A 16,036-nucleotide genomic window follows, 5' to 3' on the forward strand; every position below is an offset into this window, starting at 1 on the left:
GCATTTCGTAGTTGAACATACTTCTGTTTCTTAGAGAGGGGCTACAGCGGCTACAATCAATACCAATAAGCATAAGAGATGTAACTAAGACCTATAGGAACGACGTTCAAATAGCGGGCATCTAAAATTGGGATTTATGGGTTTATCCCGTTTCTATTTCTGACTTCAATTTTTTATACTGACTCTGTTCATTTTGAATTGCTTCGCTGAGCAACTGATGTTCAAATTCATTTTTAGCAGAATGAGAGAAGAGAGAAACTAGCCTAGAGAAGTCAAAATTTCACGCAAAATGTCGAAAAAGCGGCAAAATGGTAAAGCGAAAAAAAGTTTGACAAAGTAAAAAAAAACATAGCAGTCCTGACGTACAATTCAAAGAATTTTCATTGACTAAACAGAAAACTAGACCTAGAACAGACTATGAATGGACTGGGAAAACCATTTAGAAAAAAATCAATCCGAAAAATCGAAAAAACAGAAAAAATCAAACAAAAAACCACTGCCGCATGTGAACAAAAAACCACTAGCGAGAAAGCGAATTTTTGTTCAAACACCGTTTTCTCACTCTACTTTAAATTTAGAGCGAAAAAATTTCACGCCGCAAAACCACGCTTTTTCGCTCCACTTCCTGTTTCGGCGTGACCAAAATCACTACTCCAATTTGACTTCAAAAATCATGAAAATGTGTGAACAGATCTTAAAAAAAAAGACAGCGCCCCAATACAATTCAAATTCTTTGAATTGTAAAAAAATAGGAGCGCTATAATAGCCGGCTGAGAAGATGAGGGCGGCTATTAATCAATTAACATCGGAACATTTGCTCTCAAACGACTGGCGTTGTGGCTGGCTTTGTTTGCAGCACATTTAGGCTTTAATGGAGGTCTGCCTCATTGAGTAAGTTGGCGCATAAATTGTAGGAAAGTTTGGGTGTTTGTAAGGAGCAAAAAATTAAAATCACATAAAAAGACCAAAAGTCATCAATAAACATACCCCGCAGATTGTCGGAAAATAACCGCCACTCCTATCACCTCGATTAGGATTAACAGAACAGAAAAAATAAAAAATTGAGTGATGTACAAAAACAATTTTAAAGTGCTAAATATTTTGAAATCATTCCTGTTAGACATACTCTTGCTTCCTGTTGAGAGGATACAGAAGCTAGTACCAAAACCAATAAGCATTAGAGATGGTAACCAAGAGTTATAAGAACAAAGTTCAAGTAGCGGGCACCTAAAACTAGGCCTTCAGGATTTATCACGTCTATAATTTTGATTTCGTTTTTCGATACTGAGTCTGTTCATTTTTGATTCTTTGTTGAGCAACTGCTGTTTGAAAACACTTTGAGCAGAATGAGCAAAGATTGAAACTAGCCTAAACAAATAATTCATGCAATATGTCGAAAAGGCGGCAAAATGAGAAAAAGCTACACAAATTTTTATTCGACGAAGTAAAAAAAACAGCCGGAAGACTCCGGATTCGACTCGAAGTAAAACTTAACTTATGACCAAGCCAACCACTAATTAAACTAGCAAAACTATTAGCTTCATTGTTTCGATTCCAATAACATTCACAATTTTTGGTAAGATTGCCTAATGTACTCAAGTTTTGTTGAATAAAACTGGTTCACCGATGTTTAAACTACCCAAGAGAAGACAACAAATACTTCACGCAAAAAGTTGAAACAGCCGTGATCTGAAGCGAAACAAATTTTTGTTGGACGAATTAACATAAAGCCACTACAATAGCTCGCTAAAAAGATGAGGGAGGCTATTAAAAACAAGCGATATAAATCGAAAACAGAGAAAAACCGAGCAAGAAAGAAAGGACAAAATCTAAGGAACCTGGTAAATTTTTAAACTAAATTCTCCAAAAACTGTCTCAGCAGATGATTGCAGCACATTTTAAGAAGAGGCTCCAGCTGAATCGTTTTGCACCAACACGAAATCCAAACGCACTGGAGAACACTTGAAATATGAGAAAGGAATAAAAATAATAAAAGCAGAATTGCTTTATTTAATGAAAATATGCGCTAACAAACCTTTAATTGTTTTAAACACTTAGTAACAATAACCCTACAGCCAACCCAAGATAAAAAAATCAGTATTTAAAAAGAGGCAAAAACGGTAATTAAGCGAAAATAACCTGCCAAAGAGAAAAATGAAGCACAAAATTGTTAAAATTTAGACTGTTCTCTTTAGCTAAAACAAACATCAAATGTTAACAAAAGGGCATAAAAGCCCACATAAAAATTAATTGAAGACAAAAAAATTACCCCTTGAAAATTACAAAAAAATTAATTGAGACACTAAAAACATGAAAAAGAGTACAAAATCCGCTTAAAAAAGTCCAAAGCGGCGAAATCACAAAAATGGCTCAACATTGCATAATGAACTCTAATATGATTGAGACGGCCAAAAATGCTTCCAAACAAACAATTATTAAGATGGTTCAAAACAACCATTTTACTGGAAAAAGTAGAGCTAAAAAAACTGCTTCGAAAAAGCCGCACGTGATCAAATTATTTTGCTCGCCCAGCACATTTTTTTCACAGCTACTTTTCTCGCTTTCTCTCAAAAACGCGACATGAACCGAAAACCACTCTCTCTTCTTTCTGCTCTTCAATTCGTTCAGTCGTTCGACCTTTAAACTTAGTTTTTACGAGCGGCGTTGATTTTTACATCCTGTTTTAAATACACTCCACAAATTATCGATAAAAAAGACGCTCCACCAGTACTCTGAGTGGTAAAAACAAGAGCGCTATAATAGCCGACTGAGAAGCTGTGGGCGGCTATTAAAACTAAAAGAAGTGTACATGTGATCAGGCAGTGTTACGCTTAATCTGTTTCAAAAAACTCTTCAGGAAATTCAGAATGCATCAATTATGTGTCAACTTACTTATCGCGCAGCATTGCTCCTGATGCCACAGATCCGAAAAGCAGCACAAATGACAGATACACAATCGACGTGGTGATGATAGCTCCAATGGTTCCAATAGGTATGGAGGCAGCCGCATTGCGCAAATCGCCAGACCGGTTGCTCCCAGCCATAATGCCCGTACAAGATGGGAAGAATATGCCAGTGAGAATCATAGCTGAAGTTGTGATGTCTGCTTTGACTGATGCAGTATTCGTTGCTATTTTTTCTGCGATGCCTGGGATTATTTCACCTTTGAGGCGATAAAATGAATCCAGATTTTCTGCAAACAGCAACAAATTGATTACCGGCATTCGCGGGTCAGAATGCTTTAAAAACCCAATTCAAATTCCTAATCATTACTCTTCAATGTTATTAAGCTGATGTTAAAATCACCGGGTTTTCATCGCAAAAAAAACATGCAATTCGCAAAAAAATCATTTCTGGAACCAAACAAAAATAAATTTGAGTCCATTTATTAACTGTTATTTTGTTTCGCATGAAATGCAATAATCCATAAAAACCAAAGCAACAAACTTAAGGAAGCATCATATAAAGTAACTACATACTCAGTAGCTCCCCTGACGTGATGCCTGGAATCCCGTACTGTATACTGATGTCTCCCTTAAGGAAGGGGAACTCTTCAAAGCACACCTCCTCCGTCTTGTTAGAGCAGTACATGTCGTAAATGTTAAGGCCCGTGTGGTCGGGTGAAGAGTCGAACGAGCAGTCGTACTTGTCAAATTGACCGGATAGCGATATCAGAGTCGGCATTTCTCTGCCACCGAAGCCAGGCAGATCGTCCGTTGTAATTATGCACACTCTGAAATTTGCATTATATGTGTAAACTGCTTTGAAGATAAAGTAAAGAACGTTTATGAAATGTCCTTTGTGCTCATAAACAAGCTCAGGGGGTGTGGTTGACTATATTTTTCCAAAATTTTGTAAACGCTCAAAAGTAACAGATTTAATTTATTATGAGAGGCATATATTGCGCATTAATTGATATTTGTCACATTGAGCAACCATGAAGTACTACGAGGAGCATAAGTAACCTTGACGAGTCGACATTTGAGGATGTGAAGAAGCCGATGTATATACAAAGAATTGACATGATGACACAAGTGAGAAACAGGCCGGCCAGTTTGTTCACGTACTTCACGCCCACAAACACTAATGTCGCCATGGCAACTAGGAACATGCTCCCGTACACACGCATGTTGTTCAGCATCTCTGTTGAGACACCCTCAACGCTGTTACCAATTGGTCGGAATATGGCTATGTCTTGAGAAATATACGTCTGAAAACAACACGTACACCAGTTAATCATAACATTTAGTTCAAATAAGATTTTTACAGCATTTTAGCATATACAGTTTAAGTCCCAATTAATCTGTAAAAATCAAGTCTTTTCTAAAAAACTATGAATTGATCAAAACAACAAAAAAACGAACTGAAGATTCCAAATTTTGAAATTTTTATCCTTAATTTTAGTCCACAACAACTGTTTTTGATAGGATATGGGACTGCTCTGAAAGTATTGCACAATTTATCTACAGTTCAATAACAACAAGCTGATTATATTTAAAAATTAAATAACAGCCTGACCAGTAAGATTTCAACGGCTCCGATGATGTACATGGCAGCAGCGAACGACGTCCCAATAAAGAAGAGCACTCCTACAGCCCCTCCACACTCTGGTCCCAAAGCACGAGAGATCATGAAGTAGGAGCCACCAGCTGAAGCAACAACCCAATGAAATGCCCAATAAAACATTCTATACAGAACTGGTATCATTAAACTCTTTGAAAAATGAATGCCAAAGTGGTCTTGAAAAAAGATAGCCGGACGATTACCGCAAAAATAGGCGCCATTGACTCGCATAACTCCATTTGGGATTAAAGAACAGAAAAAATATATAAAACATTTATAAAGCGTGATTCCTTCAATTATGCCTCTTCAGTAGATTCGGTTAATTGCTCATACTTAGACTAGTAAGGCTCTTAGAGACCTTCTCAACAACTTAGCTCCCACGAGATTTACCAGTTTATCGGTTTCTCAAGGCGAAAAGTCACAAAAATTCGACAACCAGACGAAAATGGTCAGACAAAAATTCATGGTACAAAAAATCGCATTAAAGAACCACGGGGCAGAAGCATTGGGTCACAAATTTCGTTCGAGAGGGATTAAAACGATATTTCTGAATCAAATATACAAAAAATGCAGTTCATAGTTCTCATTTAATTCTAACAAAATATTTTCTGACTAAGCTTCCTAACATCAAGTTGAAAGGTGGAGTGAAAAAAGTGAAAGAAAACATTGTGTGCTGTTATAAGAACAACAAAAGATAAAAATGAAGAAAAAATCCAATCTATCTATGAAGCCAACAAGGATGCTCGTTAATGTGCGTTCGCACATGATGTTCCGACCCGAGCTCATCTACATTTTTGACTTAATTGTCAACCTAATGATGAAATAAAAAAAAATGTTTGAGTTTAAAAAAATCGTTACACAACTGAACTGCTGATTGAATTGCATAAAACCATGCCTCATTACAGCGCTCACAAGATTTGCCATTAGAAAGACTACAAGGAAAAAAAACAAACAACAAAATAAGCAAAAACGAATTTTTCTTAGCGAATGTGCTAGAAGTAGACAACAAGAAACACAAATATTGACCACTCACAAAACTTGTATGAAAACGCATATTCTCCAACAAAAAAAATCAGTTACGACATGATATCAATGGAAAAATAATTTTACGACTAAATGAAGAATTAAAAACATGCAAAGACAGCAATTTAAAAAAAAATGAGCGAGAAAAGTGTCGAAGCCAATAAAAAAAACTTTAGGTACCTAATTTAATCATATAATTTTTTTACAGCAAGGGCGTTCTTTTTTAATAGGCCATTTAAACCATAAGCGTTTCTCTGAAAACTTTTTTATCTATGATCCATTGGACGTCATCTATAAACCAATTGGAACTATCAATATTAGGATAATGAGATAAGATTTCAAAAGGAACCACAATTACAAAAAAATTATCCAAAAAATATATTAAAAAATATTGAAAACTAGTGGCATCAAAGTCATAAAACCAATAGTTAGCAGATAAAACCACTTACCAGATTACTTTTGGTTGCAATAAAAAGGAGGGGGTCCTGTGGTCATTACTGAGACTGACTTACAGATCATGAAAATAAGCTTAAAAATGGTTGGTATTGAAATGAAAATTTCGAAAATATTTTTAAAGTCGTAACAGCCACTAAGAACAATAGCTCTTACAGGAAGTCAATAAATACGCAAAATTAAGCCTCAATAGGAAGATAAGGATGTTTGTTATTCTTTAGTCATCAATAAGACATCACAATAAGTCTTATGATTATGAAAACAACAATAAAAGCAGGCAAAAACCGAAAATTCAATAGAAAAAAGCAACAAAGTGTCGAAGCCAGTTAAACAATAATTTTTTCTCTTACAACTTTTAAAATGATCCATTGGACGTGTTCTCCAAACCACTGGGAACTATCAATATTAGGATAATGTAACAAAACTTCAAAGGGAACCAAAATTACAAAATATCAAAAATTGAAAAAAAAATATATGAAAACTCGTGTCCTCGAAGTCATAAAACCATTATTAGAAGAAAACCGCTTAAAAGATTCATTTTCGTTGCAGTCGAAAAAAGGAAGTCCATTTACTGGGACTGACTTACAGTTGACGAACAAAAGTTTAAGATTGGTCAATGTCCAAAAAAAAAATTAATTTTAAAGTCTTAACCATTATATTCTTGACTTTTCAACGGAAGTCAGAAAAGACACTACGTTATACTTCAATGGGAAGTCAACGATGTTTGTTATCAATATGGCATCAATGACACATCACAATAAGTCCTATGATTATAAAAACAACAACAATTACAGCCAAAAACAAATAAAAATTCAACAGAAATACAAGAAATTGTCGAAGCCATTTAAACCATACTCTTTTCTCTCAAAACTTTATCTATGATCCATTGAACGTCTTTTCTAAGAAAATGGAAACTATAAACTATCAATATTAGGAAAAAGAGATAAGATTTCAAAGGGAACCAAAATTACAAAAAAGAATCCGAATTTTTTTTGAAATTATGAAAACTCGTGTTACCGAAGTCAAAAACCAATAGTTAGCAGATAAAACCGCTTACCAGATCAAATTTGGTTGCATTAAAAAGATTGGGGTTGCTGTCATTACTCAGACTGACTTACTGTTCATGAAAATAAGTTAAATATCGGTTAATGTTCAAAAAATCAAAAAATTAATTTTTAAAGTCTTAACAGCCATTAGCTATCCACTCAAAATACTATATAGGTACCCAATGCACAATAGCAAGCCATTTGCACTTTTAGTAAGCGAGTCTATGCCATAGGACTCCCAAAATTCAGTAAAATCTCAAAAATAAAATCAAAATTTCATTAAAAATTTCGAAAACTCAGAGTCGAAGACAAAAAAAACAATGGCGATTCCTTGAAAACGAATTTTTTGTTCAGTGGGTATCATGTGACTGAAAATGAGTTTTGACTATAAAAAGTGACTAGTCTCTATAAGTGATTTAAAATAAAAATGAATACAAAATTTTTCCAAAAAAAAATAAAAGTTTTCCAAGAGTTTTTTATTGATTTTAAACTTCTAACTTCTTCATGAGACGAGAACTAGCCGTTTTATCGGTCTATTGGTAACACAAAATTGTTTCATTTTGTAGCGTGGTATGTAATTCTGAAATATTTTTATAGAAAAGCCTTAATTTGAACAAAAATTACGCTAAAAGTGAACAAAATCATGCAAATATCACGTGTTCACACAAAATTTTAAACCTCAATAAATCCGCGAAAAAATACGAAATTCAAAAATAAAACTTTTTTATTTTGAATTCTACGCTGGATGAGCTTTTTAATGATACCACTCGCATTTCTCTACGATGAATATATCGATCGGCCGAGATTGTCTGAACAAAAAAAAACCCATTTGAGTATATAGTTCCTCCCCCACAAGTGGGGTCGGACCAGTAATTCCTTCAAGTTGTTTAAGATTTCAAACGTGAAAATCTTAAACGGTTTGTATAGGTTTTATACAAGTTTCTGACCACATTTGCTTTAATTTAGTTCCAAACTTCAAACGCCTTTTCTACTAAAGTTCCCAAAACATGTCTGTTCTCTGCTACTTCAAATCGCTAATTCGAAGATGTCTCGAAAACAAGATCTCAAAGTTGGGATACCTAAGAATCAATTTCCGTATTTTTTGATCAATGTTTGTGGAAAACACTGACTATTGTGTACCCTTTTTTGAGAAAACTCCATATTTTTAAGAATTAGTAGGACTGTACTCCTGCAAATTGTATCGTTGCAGGATAAGTGATGAATAACTCTGATGCTTTCCAGTGGATTTTCCTGATCTTTTAAAACATCGTTTACTAACATTTTGTCTGGGGGTGAATGGCGGGGAATGAGTGGATGTGGGGTGAGTGGGGGAGAGGGTGACTGAGGGGGTCAAACTTTTAAGACTACGAACCGCACTTCACACCCTGAAATTGTGTCCTCAAAATAGTTTTGATGAATCTGATACTTAGCGACTCGTAAGGAGCAAGGTTATAGGAGAGCTGCTAAGCCAATTAATGCCCTACGGGCTTTTCCAGTTTATTCCGCTTTTTGGCATCAAAGTGTAGATAGTTTCTTTTTTTTAACCAAATTGATAAATTCTTTGCCACGACCACATAGAACATGAGGTGCCAACGCACATTACCCATCATCCTTTCATTTCATATGTTCTAAACTTGCCTAAACTTGGCTGAGTGGTAAGGCAAAAATTTCGGCGCCAGTTAAGAAATGGTCCACATTTTGTTCTAATGACAAAAACAGGAATTTTTCAGACTCACACACGCACAACTATAAGCGGTCAGTCTATTCTCTAGCCTTTCTCGTTTCTCTACATTAGAATTTCACGCTTGAAAACTTCAGTATATAAAACAGACCTCCACTCGTAACTCAAACCGATAAAGGATAGTAAACACGTCCGTCTGTGGTAACTTGAAGTTCTTCCTTAATAATATGAAGAATACACGCTTCATATAATTTGCATGCACTGGATTAATCCAGTCCTTAAAACCAGCCCAGGCCGGCTGCATTTGCGCTTAGAAAACCAGACGCTTGAGTTAAGTTCGTTAACTCTTCCCTTATTTATTTAACGCATTTATTAACCCCTGCGCCACACAGCACAACAGTAAAATGCTTCCTTAGTTGGAACAGAGCTCGCTTCAAAAATGGAAAATGTATATTTGATTTATGACCCTTCAAAATAAAAAGGTGTTCAAAAGAAAGGCTGTAAGATTTCCTGCTTGCTTTTTATTGTACTCTAGCTGGCTCTGTCTAACAAAAGAATACATGCAATCTGGATTTTATTTTGCTTTAATCGTTTCTGGGAAGGATTTAGGAGGCTGTAAATGCATTAAGAAGGCTCATCAGAATACCAACTTATGCGAGAGGACTTAAGTGAACACGCATGTGAACAATGTCATGGCACAAAGAATGCATGTTCTCTCAAGCAGGTGCTGCAACTTGTTTTTTGACAGCTTTGAAGTGTATGTTTCACTTTGAGCCCCGCAAATGCACAACTTTTAAATCCCTAACGACATACATAAATTCGCTTTCTCAGAAAAATGTAACTAGACTTAGCAGAAGTCCTTCGTACACCTCTGTGCAACATAAGCGTCTATTTTTAATATAATTACACCCTTAAAATGTTAATGGTCAAGGCTATTGCCACCTCTAAATTGGATACCGGCCAAAGTTCGTTCACACAGCGTACTAAAAGGGTGAGTGAAGGGGGAGTGAAATTATAATTTTTAAACTCCCATCAATAAAAGTTGACTTACCAGGGACATATCCATTGGTTGCAATGGCGCTCATGGATATCGCAGTCAGCATAGTCTGAAACAAAAGTAACCAACATTCATGAAAAGAAACTTAAAACGATTAACGTCGGACGAACTGCTCTCGAACGACAGGCGAAGATTCGGCTTAGGTTGTAACTTCATGAAGTTAGATAAATCATGAAGTTCGGCTTCCTAGGCAGCTTCGATGCTCATAAATTTAGAGCCTACAAAGTCTCAAAGAGTTACACAGTATTAATACCCTCGGTATTTAGCAGTTTACCCCGTTCCTCAGGATGAAAGGTCAAATCGCTGAGAGAATATTCTAGAATAAATTATCAAAGTCAAGCAAACAGGTCTGAAAAAGACACCCATGAATACAATAAATGCTTCAAACTTCGTCCGTGGGCAATTGAAAAAAGAGCACAGGAAAAATACCTCGCTTGGTTCACGAATATTTTGAAAACATGACGATAGACAGACAATATGATAAATAATTACAAAAGAATATTGTTTCTAGTGTTTCTTTACGGCGAGGCCATATTTACGCAGCTGCTTGGATTCACAACTCGGTCTCAAGAATATTTTCATTTCGCAATACTTTATCAAAACTTGAAAATGATATTTTTATTTTGTTAAAACCTTTTGTTTTTAAAGGTCTCATTCGTCAGAGCTTTTGAACACCACTTCGAAACTGCACATACAACAATGAGATGCTGTTTACAATAATATCCCATTCAAATTCAGGAAACAGTAAGAACAGATTCAACAGGAAATAAATCCTATTAAAGTGGTTTAACAATGGCTAATTTGTTCACCTTTTCCTGATTTGATAAACCTGTCTGGGACTAACTAAAGGGCGACTCAAGTGCCACGGTCAGCTAATCCCCCGAAGAGAGTCAGGACTTAGATTGACAAGATTAGCAATTCCAAATTGCATGTGAGCTTCGCACACTCCTGCAAAGACAGACGTCAACAGTTAGCCTCGCGCTTTACTCCTGGGAATTGTCTGGTCTTAATTTACACATTTAAAACCCGGTCACAAACTTAAACCGTGTCTAGTCTATGCATATTTCAACAACGAACCAATGGAGCTGTAAGCTACACAGCCTATGAACTGCTTAAAAAGACGGCTGCAAAATGGTAGCTTCAGACTAAACAACTCAATGGCCCGATTAAGAAAATAAATAATATGCAGAACCGGTTGAACTAAAGGAACGCTTCAAGCTTAATATTTATTAGTCTACAAAACTAACAATAATAAAAGATTAGTCTCGCAAAAAAACTTGGATTCCAAATTGTGCTAAACGGTTAGAAAGTGGAGTTTAAGTTCATTTCTTACAGAATACTTATAAAAGTGAAAAATGGCGACTTTGACCAAATCAAAAACAATTTCTGAGTAAAACTTGCATTAAAGCAATCAAATACCGGCAGATTTACCCCAGGAATGTAACCCGAATGTACAAGAATAATTATCTAAATCTGACCACCTACCAGTACGGCGGTTTTGCCCCCCCCCCCCCCCACCACAGCTACTAATTATGCGTATAGCACGTTACCATGTAAAAAATAGCACTCCTGTTGGGGGGGGGGGGGGGGTATTCTCATTAATTTAAAGGGCGGCAGAATAGATCTAATTACCATTTTATAATTGTGAAACAAGTTTTGAGAAGCTGTTGGTGCCTTAATTTATCGTTAGAGAGCTAAACTTACAAGAAATTCTCGCTTATCATTCATTAGAAGTCAAGAACATCAAAAAGCTTGATCTCGGAAAGGCATATTCTCATTAAAACGTTTCCCTTTTAATTTTGCTGCCCTTAAAATAAATCAGCTCAAATTCTCCAATTCTGCTTAAGCACACAATGAGTTCAGACAATTGGCTCAAAAACAACACTCTTTCACTTTGTTCTTGAGAGAAAACTGCAACTTAAACAAATGCTTGACCAAAAAATTCGATCAATTAAAACCGAAGCAAACTCTTCAGGAGCAAGTAAAAGCATTACAAATCAAAGGCTCTTTTTACAGCATTCTTGTGCTACTACTTTTTAGTATTTTTGGGGGAATATAAAATTAAAGCAGGCAATTAACCTCTCGTGCAATTGCTCAGGCAGAAATCAGTTCGCACCAAATTGGCATTTGCTTCACAAAAATTAAAGCGTATTGAAGAAATCCATAGAGAAATCAGAATGAAAGCGTAATTCCTAATAATAACTTTAATTTCATATTTCGATGACATGCGTTATACAGTTTCAATCTTTTTTTCATTATGACTATTTAGTACGCTTAGTATATTAAGGAAGGCATCATATGATATGGCCAAATTTGTGCCGCGGGCACGGGGGCGATCCAATATATAAAACCCTAATTTATAATGCAATCAGGGAGGAAAGGTAAATTCAATGCCAGCCACAAGTGCAATTGATTGGTGACGTAACAAATTTAGTTATAATTTACAATCCAAACCATCAAATTGACATGAACGCACGAACAACAGAGGTACAGAAAAGCACTCCAAGCTAATCAGGTAAAAATCTCCCCCGCTTGTTATCATCTCAGTGGAAATACATTTGACAAACTTTTCCCATTTCGTTGCCCCTCAAACACCGTAAGTTTGAACTGCGAGGTCGCCGTGTGTAAGGAATTAGGTTCAAGGAATGGTAGCAAAGTCGCCTCCAAATAGCAACATCAACATTAATTTTGCCCTCCATTCATCAGCAGTTGGCCACTATTATATTACACATTACCCAGGGGGAATGCAAACTGGATAGCATTCATTTCATTAGTTTTCGGTATCGTACCGTGCTGCTACTTGGGGCGTGCAATTTAATAGAAGCGGGACCACGCAGCGATAATGGAACAAGCTTTCAAGATAGCATTTATTAATATTGAATGAAACACACAATGGGGTTAATGTTGCATCACAAAAGATGCTTCATTTCTATATATCTATGAGAACTAAAGAAGCGTGCAACGCCTAAAGGGAAAGAACATATTACAAAGCAGAATAAATTTTAAATTATCACATCTCTTCAAGTGAGTCAAACTTATATTTTCAAACCCATTAAAAAAATCCACTTTGAAGCTGCAAGAGTTCAGTTAAATACCGTTTCATCTATTCACAGTACGTGTGATTCGCTCTTCTCAAAATCATGTGAATATGAATTTAAAAACGCAGACAATACAGTCAGTAAACATGTTTTTCCGAAAATCTGCGAATTCTTCCTGAAGCTAATTGCTGCCCGAGCGTATTGTGTAGATGAAAATGCAAAAAATCAAAACATAAACCGACTAATGTCAGCCAAATTGCTCTCGAACGACAAGCGGGTCAGTTTAATTCAAGGGCTGTAGCCTAGATACATTTTTGTTTATGGGTGCGCAAGTATCGTTTAAACCGGATTCGAACCCAAGCCCCCTCGAGTCCTCGACAGAATCATTCACCACTCGGCTATCAGGCACAGGTGATTTTTCACTCTAAAGTTTTTACTTTACTTCGGAGTGAGAACAAAAATTTTGCATAAAAAAGACAAACATTTTTACAATAATTGCTTTAAACATCATTCAAGAAATAATAACTTCTGGACCCTCGAGCTCAAAAAACAAATATAGCCGGAAAATAGCCGCCATTGACCCACTTGATTGCAAAAAAAGAAAAAATTTAAGAGAAATTGACAGAATTTTTCTAAGTGTCAGTGTTATTATTGGTGAGCAAATTCTGCATATTCCATTAAATTCTGAAATTACTAAATTCAGCTTCTAAACTGAAGGCACTAAAGCATAATACTAATGTCAGCTAACAATCGCTTTAATGAACATTGATAACCTAATGCATTATGACTTAATGACTGGGCTTGATATGTATACGCCGTTTCTTTTGATTTTGTTCTTTAGACTTTGACCGTATTCACTGCATTACGTAATTCAATACGTGAAAGAATTTAAAATCCATTCAGTTGAAACAGCGTGAGAATCGTGACTTATGTAAAACGAAAAACGTGATCAACAAGTAAAGCGAATTAAAAAAAGGAGCGGCTAAATAAGAGTCGTTGAGAAGCGGACGGCGGCTATTAAACATAAACAGACTCAATTCGGACAGATTGCTCTCGAACGACAGGTGGGGTAATTTAATTCCGAGGGGATTAGCCTATATACATACATTCTGATTCCAAAAAAAAATGACTAGGATACATACATTCTGATTCCAAAAAAAATGACTAGGCACAGTTTGAAACCCGCGATCTCCGACATTGTAGATTGAAGCATTAACCACTCGACAAACAACTCCTTGCAACTTCGTATATTACAATCGCTTTGGTCTCAGCAACAGCTTAATTTCTGAATGAGAGCAATTTAACTCACGCAAAAGTCAAGCATTCAAAATAAATTCGAGAAGTGACATCGGAAGAATGTTCAAGAAGAAAAGCGAGAAGGTAAAGCCAAAAATGCATAGAAGAACAATAGGTTTAAAATAATTACAGCAATATTTACTTCTTTCAAGGGCAATTAAACTGAATGAGAGCAATTTACACACCCCTTACTAACCACAAAAATTGCTTCCTAGTGATATCTCAATGTAAAATTAATTTTGAATATTAAAATTTCCATTAACATTCTATTAATATTACAATTAAACTCCCGAATAAGAGCAAAGACATGAAAAGCAACACCTACGTAAATATTGGAAAAACAAATCCAATTAGCTTCAATCTTAAAAGCTTTTTCTTAAGCTTCAATTTCACTCTTCCCTGTTATGTAAAAATGCATAACTCCTTCAAGTGGATTTAGCTCACTAGTGGTTTCAAAACATAACCAACTGACGTCGGCCGAACAGCTCCCAAACGACCGGCGAGCGGTTGGCGTCATCAGTAGCTAGCCACGGTTTAGTGAGACTCACTTTAGCTTAATTGAAGGGGCGTGAGGTGAGCGCAGCGGGGGATGATGGGGCTCAACCTTCACGCCATAAATATGTCTCCAAAAAAGTTTCTGTGAATCGCAAACTTGGAGACTAGTGGACTGAACGGCTCTAAGAGAAGTTAATGCCCGCTGGGCACTACCTGTTCATCCCGTTTTTGAGGACGAAAAGTCAAATGAGTCAGACAAAAAATCGGTCAAGCGAAAAATCGCGTAAAAAAGACCAACAAGACTAATATAATTGCTAAAAACTTTGTTCGAGAGCAATTAATGACGTAATTGAAGGCTATTAGAGACCACTATTAGATTCAAAATGAAGAGGCCGAAACAATTTCGGCACAAGTTCATCTGACTATCAGTATTAAAATGCCGTTATTTGAGGTCAACTGCTCAAATTTGAGAATGAAATTCAATAAGACAGGAAAGTAAACTAGAAAAGAAATGAAGGTCAACAAAAACTTTGAGAAGACAACATTAAGAAGACACAAGACTACAAAAATAGATTCAATGTTTGTTCACGAGCAACTAGCCTAAATACGATTCTACGAAATTTGACCAGGAAAAATATTCCGTAAACAACACAGGAATACACAAATACAAGTTATATACAACGCAGTTACTAAACTTAACGTCCAAATTCGATTTCAAGTTGAGTTTACTCCATGAAAATAAAGAAATAACTTCGCCTATATAAATTTTATGGTCATAGTAAAAGTACATGTAAATGATCTACGTTGAGGACAATTGACTATTTCTGGAAGAGGAGTAAAAATTATTAGATGATAGATAAGGTGACGTAGGATGAACAGACAAAAAATTGAAACGCTTGACAAGCGTTTCAATTTTTTGTCTGTTCATCCTACGTCACCTTATCTATCATCTAATAATTTTTACGCCTCGCCCAGAAATAGTAAATTGTCCTCAACGTAGATCATTTACGTGTACTTTTACTATGACCAAAGAAGTTATAATGGCATCGTATAAATCTATTTTCCGACAAATGGACAAAAATCCCATTACCCAGAAATTATACATTAGTCTCAAACGATGAAAATAGAAATCATGCAAAGGTTTAATTGCCAAAAAAGGAAACTTTTATTAAGAACCAGAAACAAAAATTTTTTTAAGCCAAAAATCTATAAAACAACGCAAAGTTTCCACGGATTGTTAACATTTACCCTGAGATATTCCGAAAAACTTTCAACACATTTCAAAGTTTCGCACAAGCATCTTTCTTAAACCTAAAAATTTTACTGATAATTTGATTCAGGGTCAAGGCATATAAAACAATTCCATTGAAACAGGCTATTCAGA

The 16,036-nt window shown here is 35.7% G+C and overlaps 1 protein-coding gene across 4 annotated transcripts in view; it reads right to left on the bottom strand.

The window, feature by feature from the left end:
• LOC142339130 (solute carrier family 12 member 7-like) overlaps nucleotides 1-16,036 on the bottom strand; it is a 76,796-nt gene that overhangs the window by 39,433 nt on the left and 21,327 nt on the right. For all 4 annotated transcript variants that reach the window (XM_075388877.1, XM_075388875.1, XM_075388878.1 and 1 more), the window contains 5 exons: nucleotides 9,818-9,872; nucleotides 4,519-4,649; nucleotides 3,966-4,210; nucleotides 3,480-3,733; nucleotides 2,893-3,193 (listed from right to left, as the gene is read on the bottom strand). In XM_075388877.1, the coding sequence (XP_075244992.1) occupies nucleotides 2,893-3,193; nucleotides 3,480-3,733; nucleotides 3,966-4,210; nucleotides 4,519-4,649; nucleotides 9,818-9,872 (986 nt within the window). The remainder of the gene's footprint in view (nucleotides 1-2,892; nucleotides 3,194-3,479; nucleotides 3,734-3,965; nucleotides 4,211-4,518; nucleotides 4,650-9,817; nucleotides 9,873-16,036) is intronic.

The sequence above is a fragment of the Convolutriloba macropyga genome, chromosome 5, assembly GCF_964194025.1.
Source record: "Convolutriloba macropyga chromosome 5, txConMacr16.3, whole genome shotgun sequence".
Taxonomy (NCBI): domain Eukaryota; kingdom Metazoa; phylum Xenacoelomorpha; order Acoela; family Convolutidae; genus Convolutriloba; species Convolutriloba macropyga.